A 25,649-nucleotide genomic window follows, 5' to 3' on the forward strand; every position below is an offset into this window, starting at 1 on the left:
TTTTTTTTTTTTGAGACAGTCTCACTCTGTCACCGAGGCTGGAGTGCAGCGGCATGATCTCGGCTCACTGCAACCGCTGCCTCCTGGGTTCAAGAGATTCTCCTGTCTCAGCCTCCAGAGTAGCTGAGATTACAGGTGCACACCATGGCACCTGGCTAATTTTTATGTTTTTAGTAGAGATGGGGTTTTGCCATGTTGGTCAGGCTGGTCTTGAACTCCTGACCTCATGTGATCCACCCGCCTCGGCCTCCCAAAGTGTTGGGATTACAGGTGTGACCCACTGCGCCCGGCCTTTCTTTCTTTTTTTAAAGACAGGTTGCAAGGTGGTGGCTCAGGCCTGTAATCCCAGCACTTTGGGAGGCCGAGGAGGGGGGATTGCTTGAGCTCAGGAGTTCGAGACCAGCCTGGCCAATGTGGCAAAACCCCATTCTATGAAAAAATACAAAAATTAGCTGGGCATGGTGGCAGGATCCTGTAATCCCAGCTACTCTGGTGGCTGAGTCAGGAGAATAGCTTGAATCCAGGAGGCAGAGGTTGCAGTGAGAAGAGATCAAGCCACTGCCCTCCAGCCTGTGTGATAGAGTGAGACTGTCTCAAAAAACAAAAACAAAATTATAAAAAAGAGAAGAAGCTCAACAACTGATTTATTTTTCCCGGCATGAATACTTTTATATTGAGGAAAAATAAGTCACTTAAAATTTTTTTTAAAAGAAAGAGGGTATACTAAAAATACAAAAATTAGCTGGGTGTGATGGCTCTCTCCTGTAGTCTCGGCTTCTCAGGAGGCTGAGGTGGGAGGACTGCTTGAGCCTGGGAGGTGGAGGCTGCAGCCCACAACATTCCAGCCTGGGTGAGAGAGGAAGACCCTGTCTAAAGAAAACAAAAACAAACAAACAAACAAACAAAAATGAGTGGAATTGGCCGGGCGCGGTGGCTCACGTCTGTAATCCCAGCACTTTGGGAGGCTAAGGCAGGCAGATCATGAGGTCAGGAGATCGAGACCATCCTGGCTAACACAGTGAAACCCTGTCTCTAATAAAAATACAAAAAAATTAGCCGGGTGTGGTGGTGGGTGCTTGTAGTCCCAGCTACTCGGGAGGCTGAGGCAGGAGAATTGTGTGAACCTGGGAGGCGGAGCTTGCAGTGAGCCGAGATCGTGCCACTGCACTCCAGCCTGGGCGACAGGGCGAGACTCCGTCTCAAAGCAAAAACAAAAACAAACAAACAAAAAAAGAGTGGAATTGTTCCCTTTAACCCCCAATTCATATGTTGAAGCCCTAACCCCCAATGTGACTGTATTTGAAGATAGGCCTTTAAGGAGGTAATTAAAGTTAAATGATGTCACGAGGGTAGGACCCTAATCCAATTTGATTGGTGTTTCGTTTATTTGTTTGTTTGAGACAGAGTCTTGCTCTGTTGCCCAGGCTGGAGTGCAGTGGCACGATCTCTGCTCACTGGGTTTGTGTGATTCTCCTGCCTCAGCCTACTGAGTAGCTGGAACTACAGGCATACACCACCACGCCCAGCTAATTTTTGTATTTTTAGTAGAGACGGGGTCTCTCCATGTTGGCCAGGCTGGTCTCGAACTCCTGACCTCAGGTGGTCCGCCTGCCTCAGCCTTCCAAAGTGCTGGGATTACAGGCATGAGCCACTGTGCCCAGCCTGATTAGCGTTTTTATTTATTTTTATTTTTTGTTATTTTTTAAAATAATTTTTTAAAATTTTTGAGACTGAGTCTGGCTCTTGTCCCCCAGGCTGGAGTGCAATGGCATGATCTCAGCTCACTGCAACCTCAGCCTCCTGGGCTCAAGCAATTGTCCTGTCTCAGCTTCCCGAATAGCTGGGATTGCAGGCATGGGCCACCACGCCCGGCTAATTTTTGTATTTTTTAGTAGAGACGGGGTTTCACCATGTTGGCCAGGCTGGTCTCCAACTCCTGACCTCGTGATCTGCCCACCTCGGCCTCCCGAAGTGCTGAGATTACAGGTGTGAGTGACCGCACCCGATGTGGTCAGCATTTTTATAAGAAGAGAAGAAACACCAGGAATATGTGGTCACAAAGGAAAGGCCACGTGAGGGCACAAGGAGAAGCTACCATCTGCAAACTGTGAAGAGAGGCCTCAGGTTGGTTTCCAATCCTGCTAGCACATTGCTCTTAGCCTTCCAGCCTGCAGAACTCTGAGAAAATAAGTTTATGTTGTTTAAGTCACCCTGTCTGTGATATTTTGTTATAGCAGCCCTAGCAGACTAATACCTGGCCTTCCGTACCATAAGCTCCTTTCCCTATATAATTTGCAATAAACAGAGGCCTGGAGAATGGAGACAAAGCTATTCTGGAGACCCAGGAGTCTAGGCTACCTTGCCTTTGCCTCATTTCACACCTCAGGCTATATGAGTTCTATCCCCAGGAAAATTCAGCTCTTGCTATTTGGATTCATTAAGTGGAGAATAGAATGAGATCTGTTTTGGGTATCAGGCCAGAAATTATCAGCATCTTGCAACGTCAGAAAATAATGGATCAGTACCCAAGTTACTTAGTCTCACCCCATACAGTCTTCCACCACCTACAGCTGGGTACTATAACAACACATCCTAAGAGAAAAGAGGCTCAGAGACTTCTTTAGCCTAAGAACCTCTAGGACCTAACTCTCCAGAAGCCTTAGTGTCAGGTCAAGTAAAGGAGCACACACAGGATAGAGAGTGGGTATAGGAGTGGGGATAGAGAGTGGGTATAGGTTCTGTTTTTTTTTTGTTTTTTTGAGAGGGAGTCTCGCTCTGTCACCCAGGCTGGAGTGCAATGGCATGATCTTGGCTCACTGCAACCTCTGCCTCCTGGGTTCAAGCGATTCTCCTGTCTCAGCCCCCGAGTAGCCGGGACTATAGGCACACACCACAACGCCTGGTTAATTTTTTGTATTTTTAGTAGAGATGAGGTTTCACCATATTGGCCAGGCTGGTCTTGAACTCCTGACCTCAGGTGATCTGCCCGCCTCGGCCTCCCAAACTGTTGGGATTACAGGCGTGAACCACCGTGCAGCCGGGAAGTGTTTCTTTCACTGGAGGGGCAGAGGTAGTTGTGATGACCCTACTGTGGCCCTGGGGAGAAGAGTGGGAGGATAACAGTGAACAAGGGGCTAAGTGAAGTTCTCAGAAGTAGGGTGGAATGAGTGTGAGAGAAAGGGGGAAGCTAGTGAGGCTCTTCCCTTATGCTGATGTAAAGTAGGTTTCCAATAGAGGAAATTTATAAGTAATACAGAGGATAGGATGATTAATCTAAATTGGACCAGAGCAGAGTTTTGTTGGCCCCAGAGGTTTTAAGATTTTGTTTAGGTAAGATTTGTGTTTAGTCCCAGCAATTTGGGATGCTGAGGTGGGAGAATCACCTGAGCCCATGAAGTCGAGGCTGTAGTGAGCTGTGATTGTGCCGCCGCACTCCTGCTTGGGCGACAGAGCGAGACCCTGTCTCAAAAAAAAACAAACAACGAAAAAGAAAAGATAAATAAACCTAGATTCTTATTGCACACCATATGCGAAAGTAAATTTCAGATGGAATAAAGATATAAATGAGCATAACAAAACTATAAAAACGTTAGAATCAGGCCAGGCACAGTGGCTCATGCCTGTAATCCCAGAACTTTGGGACGCCGAGGTGGGAGGATCACCTAAGGTCAGGAGTTCAAGACTAGCCTGACCAACATGACAAAACCCCATCTCTACTAAAAATACAAAATTAGCCGGGTGTGGTAGCGGGTGCCTGTAATCCCAGCTACTTGGGAGGCTGAGGCAGGAGAATCGCTTGAACCCGGGAGACGGAGGTGGCAGTGAGCCAAGATGGCACATTGCACACCACCCTGGGCAACAAGAGCGAAACTCCGTCTCAAAACAAAACAAAACAAACAAATGAACAAAAAAGGTTAGAAGAATATTTAGGACTCTATAAAATCTTGGGATGGCGATGTGCTTCATTTTTTTTTTTTTTTTTTTTGAGACAGAATCTTGCTCTGTTGCCCAGGCTGGAGTGCAGTGGCGCCATCTTGGTCTCGATCTCTTGACTTCGTGATGTGCCTGCCTCGGACTCCCAAAGTGCTGGGATTATAGGAGTGAGCCCCTGCGCCTGGCCTGGGGATGTGCTTCTTAAACGAAATAGCCCAGAATCTATAAAGAAAATATTATTACACAAAAATAAAATCTTTGGGATGAAAAAAGGCAGCATAAACACAAATAATACAGTTGGTAGAAAATATTTGCACCCATACCAGCAATTGATGAATTTTCTAATATACAAAGACCTAGTATTGGAAGAAAAAGTTGACAACTCAATAGAAAAATAGGCAATTGATATAAACAGACAAAAGGCAGACAAGCAATTCTGAATGGTAAATAAGTCTTTTTTTTTTTTTTGAGACAGAGTCTCACTCTGTGAGCCCAGGCTGGAGTGCAGTGGCATGATCTCGGCTCACTGCAAGCTCCGCCTCCCGGGTTCATGCCATTCTCCTGCCTCAGCCTCCCGAGTAGCTGGGACTACAGGTGCCCGCCACCACGCCTGACTAATTTTTTGTATTTTTAGTAGAAATGGGGTTTCACCATGTTAACCAGGATGGTCTCGATCTCCTGACCTCGTGATCCGCCCGCCTCAGCCTCCCAAAGTGCTGGGATTATAGGCGTGAGCCACCACGCCCAGCCTTCTGAATGGTAAATAAGTCTAATAAAAGCTACCCAGGCAGCCTCCCCGCCCCTCCCGCAATGCTCGACCCCAGGATTGCCCCGGCTTGCCTGCCCGCCATGGCCGTCAAGGAAGCAGCCTTCGATGATGGAGTGGAAGACGAGTGATCAACGATGAGTACAAAATACGGAAAAAAACACCCCTTTTCTTTACCATTTGGTGATGACCCATGCTCTGGAGTGGCCAGCCTAACTGTCCAGTGGCTTCCAGATGAAACCAGACCAGAAGGGAAAGATTTCAGCATTCTTCGACTTGTCCTGGGGACACACACATTGGATGAACGAAACCATCTTGTTACAGCCAGCGTGCGACCCCTAATGATGATGCTCAGTTTGACGCGTCACACTACGACAGTGAGAAAGGAGAATTTGGAGGTTTTGATTCAGTTAGTGGAAAAATTGAAATAGAAATCAAGATCAACCATGAAGGAGAAGTAAACAGGGCCCGTTATATGCCCCAGAACCCTTGTATCATCACAACAAAGACTCCTTCCAGTGATGTTCTTGTCTTTGACTATACAAAACATCCTTCTAAACCAGATCCTTCTGGAGAGTGCAACCCAGACTTGCGTCTCTGTGGACATCAGAAGGAAGGCTATGGGCTTTCATGGAACCCAAATCTCAGTGGGCATTTACTTAGTGCTTCAGATGACCACACTGTCTGCCTGTGGGACAGCAGTGCCATTCCAAAGGAGGGAAAAGTGGATGCAAGGACCATCTTTACAGGGCATACAGCAGTAGTAGAAGATGTTTTCTGGCATCTGCTTCATGAGTCTCTGTTTAGGTCAGTTGCTGATGATCAGAAACTTATGATTTGGGATACTCGTTCAAAAAATACTTCCAAACCAAGCCACTCAGTTGATGCTTACACTGCTGAAGTGAACTGCCTCTCTTTCAATCCTTATGGTGAGTTCATTCTTGCTACAGGTTCAGCTGACAAGACTGTTGCCTTGTGGGATCTGAGAAATCTGAAACTTAAGGTACATTCCTTTGAGTCACATAAGGATGAAATATTCCAGGTTCAGTGGTCACCTCACAATGAGACTATTTTGGCTTCCAGTGGTACTGATCGTGGACTGAATATCTGGGATTTAAGTAAAATCGCGGAGGAACAATCCCCAGAAGATGCAGAAGACAGGCCACCAGAGTTGTTTATTCATGGTGGTCACATTGCCAAGATACCTGATTTCTCCTGGAATCCCAGTGAACCTTGGATGATTTGTTCTGTATCAGAAAACAACATCATGGAAGTGTGGCAAATGGCAGAGAACATTTCTAACGGTGAGGACCCTGAAGGGAGTGTGGATCCAGAAGGACAAGAGTCCTAGATGTATCTTTACTTCTTGTGATTTTAGACTCTCCTTTTTTCTTCTCAATGCTGAGAGTGATTTAACACTGGTTTTGAGACACAAACTTTGTTCAGCTATCCCTCTATATAATAGGTACCACCAATAATACCATTAGTCCTAACAGTGGGTGTTTTCTAAATATTAATGGCGGGGCTTGATTCAGCAAAGCCACAGACTTATTACACTGAAATTTTCTTCAGGAATTTTCTAGTAACAAAACCAGGTCTAAAGTAGCTACAGAAACGGGAATATTATGTGTGGTTATTTTTCTTCTTATGCTATATCCGCAAGTTTTTCAGACTCATTTAAGTAAAGGCTAGAGTGAGTAAGGAACAGGGCCAAATGAGGTAGGTGTCTGAGCCATGAAGTATAAATACTGAAAGATGTCACTTTTATTCAGGAAATAGGGGAGATTCAAGTCATATAGATTCCTACTCGAAAATCTTGATACCTGACTTTCCAGCATGCACATGAAGACCAGTAGACCAGGAAACAGGTAGACCAGTTTCCTCTTGGTTTCTTCAGTTAAGTCAGAACTACACGTTCCTCTTTCCCCATATATTTTTGCTTGTTCGTGTATTTCTTAAGCTGTTTTCATGCTGTTTCTTTCCTTTCTGTGAAATGGTTTTTTTTTTTTTTTTTAACTTAGGACTACCAAGTTGTAAAGATGTATGTTTTTACCTGACAGTAATACCACAGGTAGACTGTCAAGTTGAGAAGAGTGAATCAATAACTTGTATTTGTTTTAAAAATTAAATTAATCCTTGATAAAAGTTGCTTTTTTTTTTTTGAGACGGAGCTCGCTCTGTCACCCAGGCTGGAGTGCAGTGGCGCGATATCGGCTCACTGCAACCTCCGCCTGCCAGGTTGATGCCATTCTCCTGCCTCAGCCTCCCGAGTAGCTGGGATTACAGGCGCCCGCCACTATGCCTGGCTAGTTTTTTGTATTTTTAGTAGAGATGGGGTTTCACCACGCTAGCCGGGATGGTCTCGATCTCCTGACCTCGTGATCCACCCGTCTCAGCCTCCCAAAGTGCTGGGATTACAGGCGTGAGCCACCGCGCCCAGCCTTTTTTTTTTTTTTTTTTAGGAGTTAGTCCTTGACCACTAGTTTGATGTTTGATGCATCTCCATTTTGGGTGACCTGTTTTACCAGCAGGCCTGTTACTCTCCATGATGAACTGTGTAAGTGCTTAAAATGGAATAAATTGCTTTTCTACCTTAAAAAAAAAAAAGCTACCCAGTCTCTATTCATCAGGAGAAATTAAAACAAAAATGAACTGCCCATTAGGTTGGCAAAAATTAGTTGATAAGATTCAGTGTGGGTGAGAGTGTGGGAATAGGCATTCATACAGACACACACAAACACACATATATATGCCTCCTGGGTGTATGAATTAGGGGTGGGTGTATGAATTAGGAGCATGAATTGCTACAATTTTGGGGGAAGAAACATAGTAATATCTACAAATATTAAAATTATGTATCCTTTGGCCAGGGGCTGTGACTCATGCCTGTAATCCCAGCACTCTGGGAGGCCGCGGGGCGGAGGGGGCGGGGTGCAGATTGCTTGAGGTCAGGAGTTCGAGACCAGCCTGGCCAACGTGGTGAAACCCTGTCTCTACTCTACTAAAAATACAAAAATTAGCCAGGTGTGGTGGTGTGCACCTGTAGTCCCAGCTACTTGGGAAGCTGAGGCAGGAGAATCACTTGAACCCAGAGGCAGAGGTTGCAGTGAGCTGATATCTCGCCATTGCACTCTAGCCTGGGTGACAGAGTGAGACTCCGTCTCAAAAAATAAATAAAAAGTCACAGGCATATACATTGTTCTGCACCTTACTTTTTTCAGTTAAGTATATGTCTTAATTTTTTTATATTTATTTATTTATTTATTTATTTTTGACACAGGGTCTTGCTCCGTCACCCAGGCTGGAGTTCAGTGGTACAATTTCAGTTCACTGCAGCCTCTGCCTCCTGGGCTGCAATCCTCCCACCTCAGCCTCCAGAGTAGCTGGGACTACAGGTGTGCGCCACCACACCTGGCTAATTTCTTTGTATGTTTTGTAGAGATGGGGTTTTGCCATGTTGCCCAGGCTGGGTTCCAACTCCTGAGCTCAAGTAATCTGCCCGCCTTGGCCTCCCAAAGTGTGAGACCCTGTGCATGGACTGCTGATTTATAAATCTGTGAGCTAATAAATTGGATATTGTTTCTTTTTTCTTTTTTTGAGACGGAGTTTGGCTCTTGTTGCCTAGGCTGGAGTGCAATGGTGCGATCTTAGCTCACTGCAACCTCTGCCTCCCGGGTTCAAGCGATTCTCCTGCCTCAGCCTCCCAGGCGTGCGCCATCATGTCTGGGTAATTTTGTATTTTTGGTAAAGATGCAGTTTCTCCATGTTGGTTAGGCTGGTCTTGAACTCCCGACCTCAGGTGATCCACCCGCCTTGGCCTCCCAAAGTGTTGGGATTACAGGCGTGAGCCACTGCGCCCGGCTGGATGTTGTTTAAGGCACTAAATTTCTGCTGCTAACACATTGCCTATTATGTTAGATTAAATCCAAACTTCCTACATAGTTTCTGAGGCTTTACAATATCTACCCTTCACGTGTAGTATGGTCATGTAACCTCTCCCCCATATACTACCTTTCACCAACACTAGCTTTCCTTTCAAACATGCCAAGCTTTTTTTTTTCTTTTCCATCCTAGAGCCTTGTATTAGCTTTTCCCTCTATTTTTCCTGAGATTCTTGTGGCTATGGCTTTGAAAAAGTATTTTTTATTTTTATTTTTATTTTTTTGAGACGGAGTCTCGGTCTGTCGCCTAGGCTGGAGTGCAGTGATATCTCGGCTCACTGCAACCTCTGCCTCCCGGGTTCACGCGATTCTCCTTCCTCAGCCTCCTGAGTAGCTGAAATTACAAGCACGTGCCACTACGCCTGGCTAAATTTTTTTTTTTTTTGAGATGGAGTTTCGAGCCCAGGCTGGAGTACAATGGTGTAATCTCAGCTCACCGCAACCTCTGCCTCCCGGGTTCAAGTGATTCTCCTGCCTCAGCCTCCCGAGTAGCTGGGATTACAGGCATGCGCCACCATGCCCGGCTAATTTTGTATTTTTAGTAGACACACGGTTTCTCTATGTTGGTCAGGCTGATCTCAAACTCCTGACCCCAGGTGTTCCGCCCTCCTCGGCCTCCCAAAGTGCTGGGATTATAGGCGTGAGACACCATGCCCGGTCAACACCTGGCTAATTTTTGTATTTTTAGTAAAGACGAGGTTTTGCCATGTTGGCCAGGCTGGTCTCAAACTCCTGACCTCAGGTGATCTGCCCTCCTCAGCCTCCCAAAGTACTGGGATTACAGGCATGAGCCACCATGCCTGGCCCCAGAAATAGTAATTTTTAAAAAATTGCTTTTTAAGAAAATTTTATTTCAATAGTTTTTGGAGTACAGGTGGTTTTTGGTTACATGGATAAGTTCTTTAGTGGTGATTTCTGAGATTTTGGTGCACCCATAACCCAAGCAGTGTACACTGTACCCAATATGTAGTCTTTTATCTTTCACCCCTGTGTTAGTCAGGGTTCTCTTTGTTTTTTTTTAATTTTTTTGAGACGGAGTCTCCCTCTGTCGCCCAGGCTGGAGTGCAGTGGTGCGATCTCGGCTCACTGCAGCCTCCGCCTCCCAGGTTCACGCCATTCTCCTGCCTCAGCCTCTCTGAGTAGCTGGGACTACGGGCGCCCGCCACCACACCCGGCTAATTTTTTTGTATTTTTAGTAGAGACGGGGTTTCACTGTGGTCTCGATCTCCTGACCTCGTGATCCGCTTGCTTCAGCATCCCAAAGTGCTGGGATTACAAGCGTGAGCCACCGCGCCCAGCGTTAGGGTTTTCTAGAGGGACAGAACTAATGGGAAAAAATATATATATATTTATATATATATAAAGGGGAGTTTATTAAGTATTCACTCACATGGTCACAAGGTCCCACAATAGGCCATCTGCAGGCTGAGGAGCAAGGAGAGCCAGTCCAAGTTCCAAAACTGAAGAACTTGGAGTTTTATGTTTGAGGGTAGGATGGTTCCAGCGCAGGAGAAACATGTAGGCTGGGAGGCTAGGCCAGTCTTTCTTTTCACATTTTTCTGCCTGCTTATATTCTAGCCTCGCCGGCAGCTGATTAGGTTGCCCCTGCCCAGATTAAGGGTGGATCTGCCTTTCCCAGCCCTCAAATGTTAATCTCTTTTGGCAACACCCTCACAGGCACACCCAGGATCAATACTTTGTATCCTTCAATCCAATCAAGTTGACACTCAATATTGACACTCAATATTAAATATCAAATACAATATTGGGAAATATCATATTGAACTCTACGTTTTGGTGTGGGAGAATTTATTACTGAGACATTGGAAAATACACTATTGCATTCTTTCTTCTGGATTGTTTAATGTGGTTTAGTTTGTGAGAATTTGGTCTCATTCTCTACTCTTGCAGTGGCTGAGAGTTATCTTAAGAGGATACTAAGGAACTGTTAGAAAGTTAGTATTTTACCTTAAACTGTGTTTGATCATACAGTATGGCTATATAAAAGAAAAAACAAGAAGAAAAGAAAAAAGTTACCGAAGCCTAAACATTATAATAAATTCTAATTGTGACAGCTTCCCTAGTGGGAGAAAGACACTTTCAAACCTCACTCGGAGTTCTTGGGCTTCTGAGCATTCTTTTCAGGGCCAGCTTCACCTCTTGGTTCCGCAGAGTGTAGATAAGGGGGTTGAGGAAAGGAGTGATGGCCGTGGGGACTAGGGCAGCTGCCCCATCCAGGGGGCTGTTGGTTTCAGGCCTCAGGTAGATGAAGGCACAGGGCACATAGTACACGGTGACCACGGTTACATGGGCTCCACAAGTTGAAAAAGCCCGGCGCCGCCCATCAGCTGTGTGGATTCTCAGGATGGCCTGAATGATCTGTATGTAGGAGAGGAGGATCAGGGAGAAGCAACTGGCAACCACCACCCCAATGTCTACAAACGTCACTAGCTCGTTGACTGTTGTGTCAGCACAGGCCAGTCTCAACACTGCAGGGATGTCACAGAAGAAGTAATCCACCTGATTGGGCCCACAGTAGGGCAGGCGGAAGGTTAGGATGGCCTGGAGAGCCCCATGGATGGATCCTGCCATCCAGGCTCCAGCCACAAGCAAGGCACTCAGCTTAGCAGTCATGAGCACAGGGTAGCGCAGGGGCTGACATATTGCCAGGTACCTGTCATAGGCCATTAGGGTGTAGAGGAAGCACTGGGTGCTGCCCAGGAAGTGATAGAAATAGAGTTGAGCAACACAGCCACCAAATGGGATGGGTTTGACACCTAAAGTGAAGTTCATCATGAGGCGAGGGACAATGATGGAGGAGATGCCCATATCAATGACTGAGAGAACACCAAGAAAGATGTACATGGGGCGGGCATGGAGCCTTGGGTCTGCCCAGACAGTGATTAAAATAAGCAGGTTTCCCAGCTGAGTCAGGATGTAGATTAGCAAAAAGAACACAAAAAAGAGTGTCCTTAGCCTGAGTGGATAAGGAATTCCTGTCAGGATAAACACAGTCAACAGTGTGCTGTTGATTCTTTCCATATCCCAGAGAATCTTACCTAGAGAATGGACAAAACAAGAGTTAACATAGAGGTTAGAGGAAAGTGAGGGGGAACTAGAAAGAGATTGTAAAAACTAGGGGCAGTGGCAGAGAAGTTTCTTTCTTACGTGGAAAGATGACAAGTAGGGAGAAACGATGTTCTCTGGCAGGTGTTTTGTAAACAAGATCTTATTGGAACACAGCCTTGCTCATTTATTTACATATTGTCCGTAACTGTTTTGGAGCTACTATGACAGAGATGAGTGGTTGCATTTAGCTTGCAAAACATAAACTATTTACTCCCTGGACATTTATAGAAAAAGTTTGCACCGAGGGTTTTGTACTTAGAGCACTTTTTCCAATAACCTTTGGAAAATAATCATTGACTGTTGTGTTAGTACAGGCCAGGATTTCCTGGAAACATGACATCTGTGAGAAAGGGTATTTGTTTCATTAGGTGCTCTGCCCGCTCAGAATCTTCCAGAGGCCACTGGCTCACTCTTATCTCTGCCAGGACATAAACTTACATAGAGTGGGGAATATGCAGAAAGGAAATGCAGAAACCCATTTCTCTATAAAGAATGAAATAGAATTTTGAATAAGTGGCTGATTTTTATGTGTGACAGTGCTTGATGCTGTACAGATCTACTTTCCAAGTTCTTTACCATTAAAAGGAAGAGAATGACCATGAAGCTGTAAGTACATAAATAAAGTGAGGACTATCGCCACTATGCACTGTGGTTGGTACTTGGTGCTATATAATTCAGTTGCTTTGCATTTCTTTACCATTAAAAGGAAGAGAATGACCATGAAGCTGTAAGTACATAAATAAAGTGAGGACTATCGCCACTATGCACTGTGGTTGGTACTTGGTGCTATATAATTCAGTTGCTTTGCATGTGATCATTTAGCCTTAAGACATGGTAAAGAGAGGAGAGAAAGAAGAAATGAGGGCTGGCTCTAGTGAGAAGTCAGAGATTTAAGGAAAATTAAAGGATGATTGGAGAGAATGAGAGGATTGCTAGACCAGAACAAACCACTCTCAGTGTGGAAGAATTATTTTAAGTTCTTAGTCCAACTCCTTGATTCGCATTTCTTTTTTTTTTTGAGACAGAGTTCTCTCTGTCACACAGCCTGGAGTGCAATAGCATGATCTCAGCTCACTGAAACCTCTGCCTCTCAGGTTTAAGCAATTCTCATGCCTCAGCCTCCGAGTAGCTGGGATTACAGGCATATGCTACCATGCCTGGCTAATTTTTGTATTTTTAGTAGAGACGGGGTTTCACCATGTTGGCCAGGCTGATCTTGAACTCCTGGCCTCAAGTGATCTGCCTGCCTTGGTCTCCCAAAGTGTTGGGATTACAGGCATGAGTCACCACACCCAGCTTACTTGGCATTTTTTAACCTAAAGAAAAGGGTTGGCGGGTGGGCTCGGTGGCTTATGCCTGTAATCCTAGCACTTTGAGAGGCCGAGGAGGGTGGATCACCTGAGGTCAGGAGTTCAAGACTAGCCTGAACAACATGGTGAAACCCTGCCTCTGCTAAAAATACAAAAATTAGCCAGGCACGGTGGTGGGCACCTATAATCCCAGCTACTTGGGAGGCTGAGGCAGGAGAATCACTTGAACCCAGGGGGTGGAGGTGAGCTGAGATTGCACCACTTCACTCCAGCCTGGGCAAAAGAGTGAAACTCCATCTCAAAAAAAAAAAAAAAAAAAAAAAAGGCCAGGTGTGGTGGCTCACGCCTGTAATCCCAGCACTTTGGGAAGCCGAGGCAGATGGATCACAAGGTCAGGAATTCGAGACCAGTCTGGCCAATATGGTGAAACCCCATCTCTACTAAAAATACAAAAATTAGCCAGGTGTGGTGGTGGATGCCTGTACTCCCAGCTACTTGGGAGGCTGAGGCAGGAGAATTGCTTGAACCTGAGAGGCAGAGGCTGCAATGAGCAGAGATTGCACTGCTGTACTCCAGCCTGGGTGACAGAGCGAGACTCCATCTCAAACAAACAAACAAACAAACAAAAAAAAAAAAAAAAAAGGAAAAGGGTTGGAATAATGAGCTTTTAAAATCCCTTCTAGTCCTATAATTTTCAGATATCTAAACTCATGGCTTGGAAACTTTTTTGAAAATTAACTGACCTTAAATGGATGGGTTGATTTCTGGGCTCTGTATTCTGTCATTGGTTGATGTGTTTGTTTTTATGCCAGTGCCATGCTGTTTTGATAACTATAACTTTATAATATATTTTAAGATAAGATAATATGATGCCTGTGGCTTTTTCTGTGTGTGTGCAAGACTGCTTTGGCTATTTGGTATCTTTTTGCTCCACAATGGGGAAAGGACAGTCTCTTCAATAAATGGTGTTGGGAAAACTGGATATCCATATGCAAAAGAATGAAATTGGACCTTTATCTCACACCATTAGCAAAAATCAGCTCAAAATGAATTAAAGACTTAAACATAAGACCTGAAATTGTAAAACTACTGGAAGAAAACGGGAAAAGTTCTACCACATTTGTCTGAAAAATGTCATATATATTCAACAGAATACTATTCAGCCCTAGAAAAGAAGGAAATCCTGTCATTTGTGACAATATGAATGAACCTGGAAGACATTATATTAAGCAAAATAAGCCAGGCATGGAAAGACAATATTGCATGATCTCACTTATATGTGGAATCTAAAAAAATTGGACTTACAAAAGAAAAAAAAGAGAATGGTGGTTACTAGATGCCGGGGATGGGAATGCGGATGGGGAATGCAGAGATGTTGATCAAAAGGTACAAAGTTTCAGCTGGGTGCAGTGGCTCACGCCTGTAACCCCAGCACTTTGGGAGGCCAAGGCAGGCAGATCACTTGAGGTCAGGAGTTTGAGACCAGCCTGGCCAACATGGTGAAACCCTGTCCTTACTAAAATAAAAAAATTAGCCCAGTGTGGTGGCATGCGCCTGTAATCCCAGCTACTCAGGAGGTCGAGGCGGCAGAATTGCTTGAACCCAGGAGGTGGAGGTTGTAGTGAGCTGAGATTGTGCCACTGCACTCCAGCCTGGGTGACAGAGCAAGACTCTGTCTCAAAAAAAAAAAAGTACAAAGTTTCAGTTAGACAGGAGAAGTGAGTTTTCAGGACCTATTGAACAGCATGGTGACCATAGTTAATAATAATATATATTTCAGATTGCTAAAAGAGCTTATTTTAAGTGTTCTTACTACAAAAAAAGATAAGTATGTGAGGCAATGGATATGTTAGTTTGATACAATCATTCTACAATGTATATGCATCTATCAAAACATCACATTTTTAATTTAACTATTATTTATTGATTAAAAATAAAAGTTTAAATAAAACAGGCTTGATGAAAATTTTTACTGAAAAATACTCATGACTTGAGGTAGGATGTCGAAAAAATTGAAATTGATTGATTTGGCCGGGCGCGGTGGCTCACGCCTGTAATCCCAGCACTTTGGGAGGCCGAGGCAGGCGGATCACGAGGTCAGGAGATGGAGACCATCCTGGCTAACACGGTGAAACCCCATCTCTACTAAAAATACAAAAAATTAGTCGGGCGTGATGGTGGGCACCTGTAGTCCCAGCTACTGGGGAGGCTGAGGCAGGAGAATGGCATGTACCCAGGAGGCAGAGCTTGCAGTGAGCGGAGATTGAGCCACTGCACTCCAGCCTGGGCCACAGAGCAAGACTCCATCTCAAAAAAAAAAAAAAAAAGAAATTGATAGATTTTTTTTTTCTCTGGACTGATTTCCATCCACTCAGAAGGAGGAGAATAAGATTAACAGGGAAATGTCAGGAGCTTTCTGATTAATGATTCTCTCTACCTTCACTCCTGTGCAGGGCAGCATTCTGCCTTGCTTGGGTCAGGGGACTGTGGAGAGCAGGGAACTGGCAACTCTGGTGAAGAAGTAAGTCATCGTAGACAGATGGTCCTGCTGCTGGCTGAGAGCAACAAATGTAAACATTATAATGGATCTCAATCGTTAGCTTGCCATCATAATGGATCTGGTCATTAGTTCACTTCTTGGTTCTGAGCGAGTCTCAAAGCTCCTCTGGGACTGGGTGCGGTGGCTTATGCCTGTAATCCCAGCACTTTGGAAGGCTGAGGCAGAAGGATTGCTTAAGCCCAGGAGTTTGAGACAAACCTGGGCAACATAGCAAGACCCTATTTCTATAAAAAAAAATAAAAAAAATTTACTGGGCGTAGTGGCACGCACCTGTGTTCCCAGCTACTTGGGAGGCTGAGATGGGAGGATTTCTTGAGCCCAGAAGGTCAAGGTGAACCACTGCACTCCAGCCTGGGTGATAGAGTGAGAGATCCTGTCTTAAAACAAAAACACAAACAACATACAAAAAAGCCAACTCCTCTGGGTTTCAATTTCTTCACTGGGGCTATGAGGATGCGGAATGAGACTGTGGATCCAATTTTGACAAATAGTGAAAAACAAGGGATAGTTATATTCAAGTCTTTTTTGTTTTGTTTTGTTTTTTGAGACAGAGTCTTGCTGTGTCGCCCAGGCTGGAGTGCAGTGGTGCGATCTTGGCTCACTGCAACATCTGCCTCCCGGGTTCTCGCCATTCTCCCGCCTCAGCCTCCTAAGTAGCTGGGACTACAGGCGCCTGCCACCACACTCAGCTAATTTTTTGTATTTTTAGTAGAGACGGGGTTTCACCATGTTAGCAAGGATGGTCTCAATCTCCTGACCTCATGATCTGCCCGCCTCGGCCTCCCAAAGTGCTGGGATTACAGGCGTGAGCCACTGTGCCTGGTCTCAAGTCTTTTTTTTTTTGAGATGGAGTCTTGCTCTGTCACCCAGGCTGGAGTGCAGTGGCACGATCTCAGCTCACTGCAACCTCCGCCTCCTGGGTTCAAGCAATTCTTCTGCCTCAGCCTCCTGAGTAGCTGGGATTACAGGCATGCGCCACCATGCCCGGCTAATTTTTGTATTTGTAGTAGAGATGGGGTTTCACCATGTTGGCCAAGCTGGTCTCGAACCCCTGACCTCGTGATCTGCTCGCCTCGGCCTCCCAAAGTACTGGGATTACAGGCGTGGGCCACTGCCCTCAGCTCAATAGTCTTTACATTAAACACTTAGCTTTAAAACTGCTGTACCCAAGCTCTTTCAGAGCTTAGCTCTCATCATTTAACCATCTCTGTTATGAAACTTAAAAAAAAAAGCAGTAAATCCCACCACCCCATGCCATTTTATCCTCTTTCAAGTAAATAAAATGCAGTTTATAAATTCTTCAGTTTTAAACATTATAGCCACAGGATCACAGTGATGGCTAGACTTCAAAAAGCTGACCGCAATCCTCTTCCAGATGCCAGAGCTACAGATGCTGGCCTCCTCCCCGCGTTCCTTGACTTCAGAAAGTACAGAGGCTCAAGTTCCCACACAGGTTCCTTGGGAAATTCATGGCAGTGCACAATGGTAGCCCTGGGCTGAAGGAGCTCAGGTGGCTGCTCTGGTCTGTGTGTCGTGTCATGGGATGCTATAGTTTTCTGGGGTCACTGAGGTCTGATGTTAAAGTGTCCAGATTTAGAAGCCTGATTTGGTTAGGTCTCTCTGGGGGAATCAGGCTGAGGGAAATCAGTTCATACTATTCAAGTACCTGAGAGAATGACTTAAAAACCGAACAAATAATTTATTACTTTACAGTGGGAGATCTTGCTCCCATGTCTGAAATGATGTGTCTACTGCCCAGGGCACCCACTTATTAATACTTCATGGTCCCTGGAAATCAAATTAGGAATCAAATGTGTAATTCTGAGTTTTGAATCACAGCAAGGGGAATTTCATGAAGCACACTTAAGTTAGGTCACAGTGAATTACACCTGGTAAATCACACAGCATCTGTATCTAAGGGAATACTTCAATTTTCCCTTCAGATACAGTTATCTTTTTCCCTTGGGCAGTAATGAAGATACATCAACAAAGTTTTATTCTAATTATTTTCTCCCTGAATTTCTATCTTTTTAGATTGCCTTTGTTATTCCCATTGGCTCTTTTTCAACATTTTTCTAACTTTTTAGAGTTCCCTAATTATTTTTCCCTGATTTATTTTTCATACTGTTTTCTTGTTTGCTTTGGAGAATATTCTAAGATTTACTCCCTAAAAAGGGTTATTTCTTTTGCAAAATTTTCCATTGATAGGGAATGACAGTCCACCCATAGCATGATGATTCTTGTTTTATTCAACCAGAGAATAGTATTTTCTAACTTTGTCCTTAGATTTTAGAACCATCTTAATGGGAGGAATGAGAGGAAAGAGTGCAGTTTTATTTGTAATACCGAGTATCTTTATTGGGTGTGATTTCATCCCAGTTACCTCTTTTTGTTTTCTTCTTTTTGTTTCTCTTTTTCTGCCTCCGTAAGTTATAAATATTAATAGAAAAACTTCCCCTTACCTCTGATCTGTTAAGACCTTTCTCCCTGTGTCACTGCCATTATCATAAACCTCCAAGCATAAAGCTTAGCATTTGCCAGGTAACCACCCTTCTGCATACTCTCTGGCTCATTAATATCCCACATGTGGTTCTGAGACACTTTATTTAAATGCTTTCAAAAATAAAAGAGAGAGAGAGAGAGAGAGAGATACGGAGGGACAGAAAGAGACATGGAGGGAGAGAAAGAGACATGGCACAAGGAGAAGGAAACATGGCACCGATGAAACCTCTGGGGACCAGAGTGATAAAAAGTCATAGAATAATGGTGGCATTTTGCACCTGTGTAGTGTTTTTTATAATCCTTAGAGGTTAAATGGCAGAGGAGTCTCACAGCTGTATAATGCTGGAGTAAAGACTCCAACCAGATCGTATTGTTTCTAGTCCAGCATTCTTTCTACATTTTACTGAAAATTCCTTCCCACAAGGAACCAAATCAAAATAATGTAGTAAATCATGTGAACTGAATCACAATTTTAAGAGTTTTATGGTTCATTCTGTCAAGGATTCTAAACTGGTGTTACTACCCTATTTCAAAATTGAGACATAGTGGAATTAAGAGCAAGTTCTAAAATCAAACTAGAGTGAAATTTAGTTACAATGAATTCATGAAGTTGCCCGACTTCTTTCATTGACAATCTATCACACTGAGTGTTTCTTAAAAAAGCCCCAGGGAGGCCGGGCGCGGTGGCTCACGCCTGTAATCCCAGCATTTTGGGAGGCCGAGGCGGGCAGATCACCTGAGGTCGGGTGATCAGCCTGACCAACGTGAAGAAACCCCGTCTCTACTAAAAATACAAAATTAGCTGGGTGTGGTGGCAAATGCCTGTAATCCCAGCTACTCAGGAGGCTGAGGCAGGAGAATCGCTTGAACCTGGGAGGCTGAGATTACAGTGAACTGAGAGCACACCATTGCATTCCAGTCTGGGCAACAAGAGCAAAACTCCAACTCAAAAAAAAAAGAAAAAAGCCTGAAGGCTTAGTAGTGTTTTTATTTCACAGATACTTAGTCTTTGAATATATTGATTAAATGTGTTTTTGAATTCTCATCTGATATCAAATATTAAAGACCATCTAGAGGCCGGTCGCGGTGGCTCACGCCTGTAATCCTAACACTTTGGGAGGCCAAGGCTGGTGGATCACCTGATGTCAGGAGTTTGAGACCAGTGTGGCCAACATGGTGAAACCTCATCTCTACTAAAAATACAAAAATTAGCTGGGCATAGTGGTATGAGCCTGTAATCCCAACTACACAGGAGGCTAAGGCAGGAGAGTAGCTTGAACCCGGAAGGCAGAGGTTGCAGTGACTTGAGATCGTGCGATTGCACTCCAGCCTGGGCAACAAGAATGAAACTCCATCTCAAAATAAATAAATAAATAATAAATAAACAAAATAAAATAAAGACCATCTAGTACATGAATGTTTGAAAAATATATGAGAAATATTAGGGGACCACAAACTAAATAAAAGTGTATAATTTTGAGCAACCAAGGAGATTAGACACCTTTTCTAATGAGGCGAAGGGCACAGGCTTAACCTCATTTCAGCAAATGAATTTTACTTAATTCTGGTCCCAAACTGTATCCCTAACCCATCTTTCAAATGGCCATGAAGAAAACTTTAAAAATTTTATTATTTTCTGAAAATCGACTCAAAGCACACTTTTTTATTTATAAAAAGCATTTCAAATATTTGGAAAACTAATATAATTAATTTCTTTTTAAAATAAATTTCACAATAAGACATATAAAATGGAAAATAATTTAAAGATGAATAACAATGGAACAAATATATACATATATAATATGAGAAAAGTTTGAGTTACTAAACTGAGAGACATGAGACAATTTCTATTAAAATGTAAAACCCTTATTAGCAATGAGTTAGAATTGTCTGTTTAAAATATTTGCCAACAAAGAAATCAGGTTATAGCTTTACTCATGTCCATTTTTCAAATTTTGGGCAGAGAACTTGTCTTATAGGTGGAAGGGACCTGGTGAGGACAAAAAGAACAGAGCAAGGGTGGCACCACCACAGAACTCGAAGGTGCTCTTCCTAGTCTGGTTGGTATTAAAACCAGTGAATGGACTTTTAATGGAGAATAGCTTTGGAGAAAAATGTAGCCAATTAAAGGCCTGGGGGAAATAGTGTTATCCAATATTAGCCACTATTTTTTAATTTTTTAATTTTTTTAATTTTAATTTTTATTTTTGAGATGGAGTCTCTCTCTGTTGCCCAGGCTGGAATGCAGTTGTGCCATCTTGGCTCACTGCAACCTCCATCTCTCAGGTTCAAGTGATTCTCCTGCCTCAGCCTCCCAAGTAGCTGGGATTACAGGTGTGCACCACCACCCCCAGCTAATTTTTGTATTTTTAGTAGAGATGGGGTTTTACCATGTTGGTTAGGCTGGTCTTGAACTCCTGACCTCAGGTGATCCGCCCGTCTTGGCCTCCCAAAGTGCTGGGATTACAGGTGTGAGCCAACATGCTTGGCCTATTAGCCACTATTTATAAAAAGGCTAAGTGGTAGTTACATAGTCATATGAGCAGAACAGCAAAGAAAATTTTTGTGACAGCAGAAAAAGTACTATACTGAGTAACTAAACAAGTAAGAATATTGAGAGATGAAGTGACTCAGAGTAGAGAAACCCCTTACACAATGTTTGGACTTAACATTTATCTCTGAAAAATGGGATTAGAACAGTGGCAGGTGCTACTTTGAGAAGAGGAACTCACCTGAAGGTGTCAGCATCCATCAAAAACTCTTCTTGCAGACGGAGAGAAAGGATACAAATCTATTCCTAAAGAATCTTGAATATCTCATAGGTCAGCCGCAATTATTGTGAAGAGCTCGTGGCAGAAGACCCAACTAATTACTTTTGGCTGGATCAAAGTAAAGGGTCAAACTATGGAAACTTAATTTATTATTTGCCTGCTTATTTGTAGAGATATCTGCTTCCAGCTTCCTTCTGAACTGGGGGAGGAGCTGTGGCTCTTACTGAAGATAACTGTTAAGGTTGGTCTCTCCTGTGTTCTACTACTTCTTCTATTTCCCTCAGAGTCAGTTTTCATGCGTGAGACCTTTAGCTTGGGGAATATTGTAATAGCACTCCTGTGATAGGCAAGACCAATATCCATAGTTTGTTTCCTAGGAGACTGTCTGGGTTTCTAGCTTTTTCCAATTTTGTAACAGCAGGTGGGACAAACTCTGTGGGGCTTAACAGGTCTTGTTGAAATCTTCAGATCTGTGGTTTTCTTTCTGTTCCAAAGTAAATTTGGAAAAAAAGAGAAGAAAAAGCTAACATGGTTGTTACTTGGCAAGAGATGTTTTCTTATTGGTGCATTCACATTTTAAGAAATTCACACTTTGAATTACTAAGGTGCTAACATAGATCTTCACAGACTAGAAGAAACAGAATTCCAGGGTTGGAGGGACATTAGAGGTCATCTGATCCAACTATCATCTGTAATGTTTTAAGTCAAGCTCCCTGAAAAGTGATTTTTCTTTTTTAATTTTACAATTTTACTTATTTATTTATTTTTTGAGACAGGGTCTTGCTCTGTCATTCAGGCTGGAGTGCAGTGACCTGATCACGGCTCACTGCAGCCTCATCCTCCTAGGCTCAAGCGATTCTTCCACCTCAGCCTCCCAAGTGGCTGGGACTACAGGCACATACCACCACCCCTAACTAATTTTTAAATTTTTCGTAGAGACGAGGTCTCACTAGATTGCTCAGGCTGGTCTTGAACTCCTGGGCTCAAGTGATCCTCCTCCCTCTACCTCCCAAAATGCTGGGACTACAGGTGCAAACCACTGCCCCCGGCCTGTTATTTTTCTTAGTATTTCTTGGTCTTGTTTCCTTGAATACTTTGAATTTGGTCTAACTTATTTTCTTCTAGACTTAAATTTGGTGTTGTCTCAACATTTTTCCCAACTGTCTTCAAATGTCCAGAGATGGTCTGTGTTGTAAGAGAACATCTTGAATATGGTTTAGTTTTATTATTTTTTTCACCAAACTTTTGTGGAGGTCTCTGTAGCTTCCAAGCCACAATTGTGTTGAAGTGTCTAAAGCAGAGGTAAGCATACTTTCTCTCTAAAGAGGCAGATAATAAAGTTTTTGGCCTTGAGGACCATACAGTCTCTGTTGCAGCTACTCAACTCTGCCATTGTATGGGAAAGCAGCCATAAAATACACATACAAATGGGCATGGGTTTTTTTTTTTTTGAAACGGAGTCTCACTCTGTTGCCCAGGCTGGAGTGCAGTGGTGCGATCTCGGCTCACTACAACCTTTGCCTCCGGAGTTCAAGTGATTGTCCTGCCTCAGCCTCACGAGTAGTTGGGATCACAGGCACCTACCACCACGCCCAGCTAATTTTTGTACTTTTAGTAGAAACAAGGTTTTACCATGTTGGCCAGGCTGGACTAGAACTCCTGACCCCAGGCAATCTGCCCACCTCAGCCTCCCAAAGTGCTGGGATTACAGGAGTGAGCCACCTAGCCCAACCCCGGCATGGTTTTATTTATTTACTTAATTATATACATTACTTATAGATACTATAATTTGAATGTCATAATTTTCATGTATCATGAAATATTATTTTCATTTTGCTTTTTTCAACTACTTAAGAAATGTAAATTCTAGCAGGGTGCAGTGGCTCATGCCTGTAATCCCAGCACTTTGGGAGGTGAAGGTGGAGCCCAGGAGTTCAAGAACAGCACAGTGAATATAGTGAGACCCTTTCTCTACCAAAAAAAAAAAAAAATTAGCCAGATGTGGTAGCACATGCCTATGGTCCCGGCTACTTGGGCAGCTGATGTAGGAGGACCACTTTAGCCAGAGAGGATGAGGCTGCAGTGAGTCGTGATTGTACCACTGTACTCCAGCCTGGGTGACAGAGTGAGATCGTTTCTTAAAAAAAACAAAAAAAGTAAGTTCTTTTTTTTTATTTATTATACTTTAAGTTTTAGGGTACATGTGCACATTGTGCAGGTTAGTTACATATGTATACATGTGCCATGCTGGTGCACTGCACCCACTAACTCGTCATCTAGCATTAGGTATATCTCCCAATGCTATCCCTCCCCCCTCCCCCCAAAAAGTAAGTTCTTAACAGCTTGTAGAGAACACATGGGGCAGGCCAAATTTGGCCCACAGGTGAACAGAGCTGATGTGGGGAAACACGAAGCATGTTTGTGGCTAATCAGTGAGGAGAAATGGCTGAAAGTCTGTGTGTGTGGCTTTTGTGCAGAGCCACAACCCATACTGATCCCTATAACTTCAGGAATTGCAGCCTAGGTTTGAGATTTGACCTTCCAACAAACTGTGGGCTCATAATTCTGATTGTGATCTGTTTCCCGAGTATAGACTGGTTTGCGAATAACCAGGAATTAAGTTGGAAAGTAGGATTGCTCTGGGACTGACTTGAAGAGGGCTGCCATATATCCTACAGGATAAATTGCATAGAACTGTAATGGGTGACAATCAATCGAACTCATTATACCACATGTGTGGGTGGAAGACTGCTACAGGTGGGCAGGTGAAGCCACGCAAATATTGGTATTTCTCCTTGAGGTCCTGATCTTTTCTTGTATTTTGTTGCTTCTACTACTCCAGGAAGCACACTTTCAGCATGAAATGCAATATTGTATTGAGTCATGTACCCAGACATCATGTTTAAACCAGGCAGTAATTTGGGAACTCAAGTTTTCTTTCTTTCTTTTTTTTTCTCCTCGTGTTTTCTTCTGCATGATCCTGGGAGATCGTCTCTAAATGAAAACATTAATAAAGATGATTGTGATTACTGATTGTTTAGATTTGTTTTTAGGTGGGAAGGAACATAGCTACATTAAGATTAGCTTTAGTAATAAAGTCTACCATATGTTTACATGTGGAAAGTAAAAAAAATACAAACTACTGACAGCCAAATTGCCTAGACAAACAGGATCTGCAGTAGAGCTGGGCCTCATGAAGATGGACTGGTCAGGAACAGGGAATGAATCAGAATATAGGGCAGCTCTGGTGACTGGGATATTTTGTTGTCCCTATCAGAAGAAGACATCATTTTGTCCAAATTGTGTGTTGCCTTGTTATGGTAACTCAATAGGTCTCCATCTCTGCTTCTTCCAGTACTCCTGTGTGACAGACCAAATTTTTTTTTTTTTTTTTTTTGAGATGGAGTTTTGCTCTTGTTGCCCAGGCTGGAGTGCAATGGTGCGATCTTGGCTCACTGCAACCTCCACCTCCTGGGTTCAAGCGATTTTCCTGCCTCAGCCTCCTGAGTAGCTGGAATTACAGACACGTGCCACCATGCCCAGCTACTTTTTTGTATTTTTAGTAGAGATAGGGTTTCATCATGTTGGCCAGGCTGGTTTCGAACTCCCAACCTCAGGTGATCCACCCACCTCAGCCTCCCAATGTGGAGGGATTACAGGCGTGAGCCACTGTGCCCAGCCGCTTTTTGTTTTTTTATGTATCTCTTTGGTTTGGTTGGTCACCTCCCGTAGAATGGCTCACTCTGCCTCTTGTAGGGGATTGTGGCCATTTTCATCAAAGAATTTTTCTGATTCCACAGTCATCCATACTTGGCAATCCAAGCTTATGATCCTTGTTCTCAAATTTCCGACACATCTTTTTTAAGACTCTTTATTTATGCTACTACTAATAATACAGTATGGATGATGATGTTTGTTATTATTTGTTGGATACCTCCCATGTTTAAGAGCTTTACAAGTGTTAATTTATTCAATTCTTGTTGAGGTAGATATGAATATCCTTATTTTATAGAAGAGGCAACTAAGTTCAGAGAGTTTAATTTGAATTTGGCACAAGGCCATATTTCCAGTAGGTGGAAAAGTCAGGATTCAAATCCAGTGTATTTTTTTTAATACCTATGCTCTTTCTACTCCACTATATCATGATATCTCTCTAAAGGACATACCAGGATTTAATCAGAGAATACTTTGTTTAAAGGCATGTATATTTACCAGATAAAACACTGGGTCCCTCCAGTGAAGCCTTTCTCTAGCACTCATTAGCAACATGACGCTCAAATATCGTTTTTTTTCCCTGTCCCATGTCTTGCCTTGTCTTTTACTTTTATTTGTTTATTTATTTTTGAGACAGTCTCACCTGTTGCCCAGGCTGGAGTGCAGTGGCGCGATCTCAGCGCACTGCAACCTCCACCTTCCAGGTTCAAGTGATTCTCCTGCCTCAGCCTCTCAAGTAGCTGGGATTACAGGTGCGCACCATCACATCTGGCTAATTTTGTATTTTTAGTAGAGATGGAGTTTCACTACGCTGGCCAGGCCGGTCTCGAACTCCTGACCTCAGGTAGTCTGTGCGCCTTGGCCTCCCAAAGTGCTGGGAGGTGTGAGCCACCGCGCCCAGCCTGCCTTGTCTTTAATGCAAGAAACAGAATGCGAGTAATCAGAAAGCCCTAGAAGGCATCAGTTAATACAAGATATTAATTTCTTAATTCCAAAAGCACTTGCAAAGAAAAACTTTTAAGG

At 43.5% G+C, this 25,649-nt stretch overlaps 1 protein-coding gene and 1 pseudogene across 1 annotated transcript; one reads left to right on the top strand and one right to left on the bottom strand.

The window, feature by feature from the left end:
• The first annotated feature begins 4,782 nt into the window (after nt 1-4,782).
• LOC100995899 (histone-binding protein RBBP4-like) lies at nt 4,783-6,050 on the top strand (annotated as a pseudogene).
• A 180-nt stretch (nt 6,051-6,230) lies between these two features.
• LOC100992784 (olfactory receptor 10G3) lies at nt 6,231-23,218 on the bottom strand. Its single transcript, XM_057299710.2, has 2 exons — nt 20,874-23,218; nt 6,231-11,699 (listed from the first exon to the last, which is right to left on the bottom strand). The coding sequence occupies exons 1-2, from the start codon at nt 20,887-20,889 to the stop codon at nt 10,741-10,743; spliced, it is 975 nt and encodes a 324-aa protein (XP_057155693.1). The 5' UTR covers nt 20,890-23,218; the 3' UTR covers nt 6,231-10,740.
• Between the last annotated feature and the right edge of the window lie 2,431 nt (nt 23,219-25,649).

Source organism: Pan paniscus, chromosome 15 (assembly GCF_029289425.2).
Source record: "Pan paniscus chromosome 15, NHGRI_mPanPan1-v2.0_pri, whole genome shotgun sequence".
Classification (NCBI taxonomy): domain Eukaryota; kingdom Metazoa; phylum Chordata; class Mammalia; order Primates; family Hominidae; genus Pan; species Pan paniscus.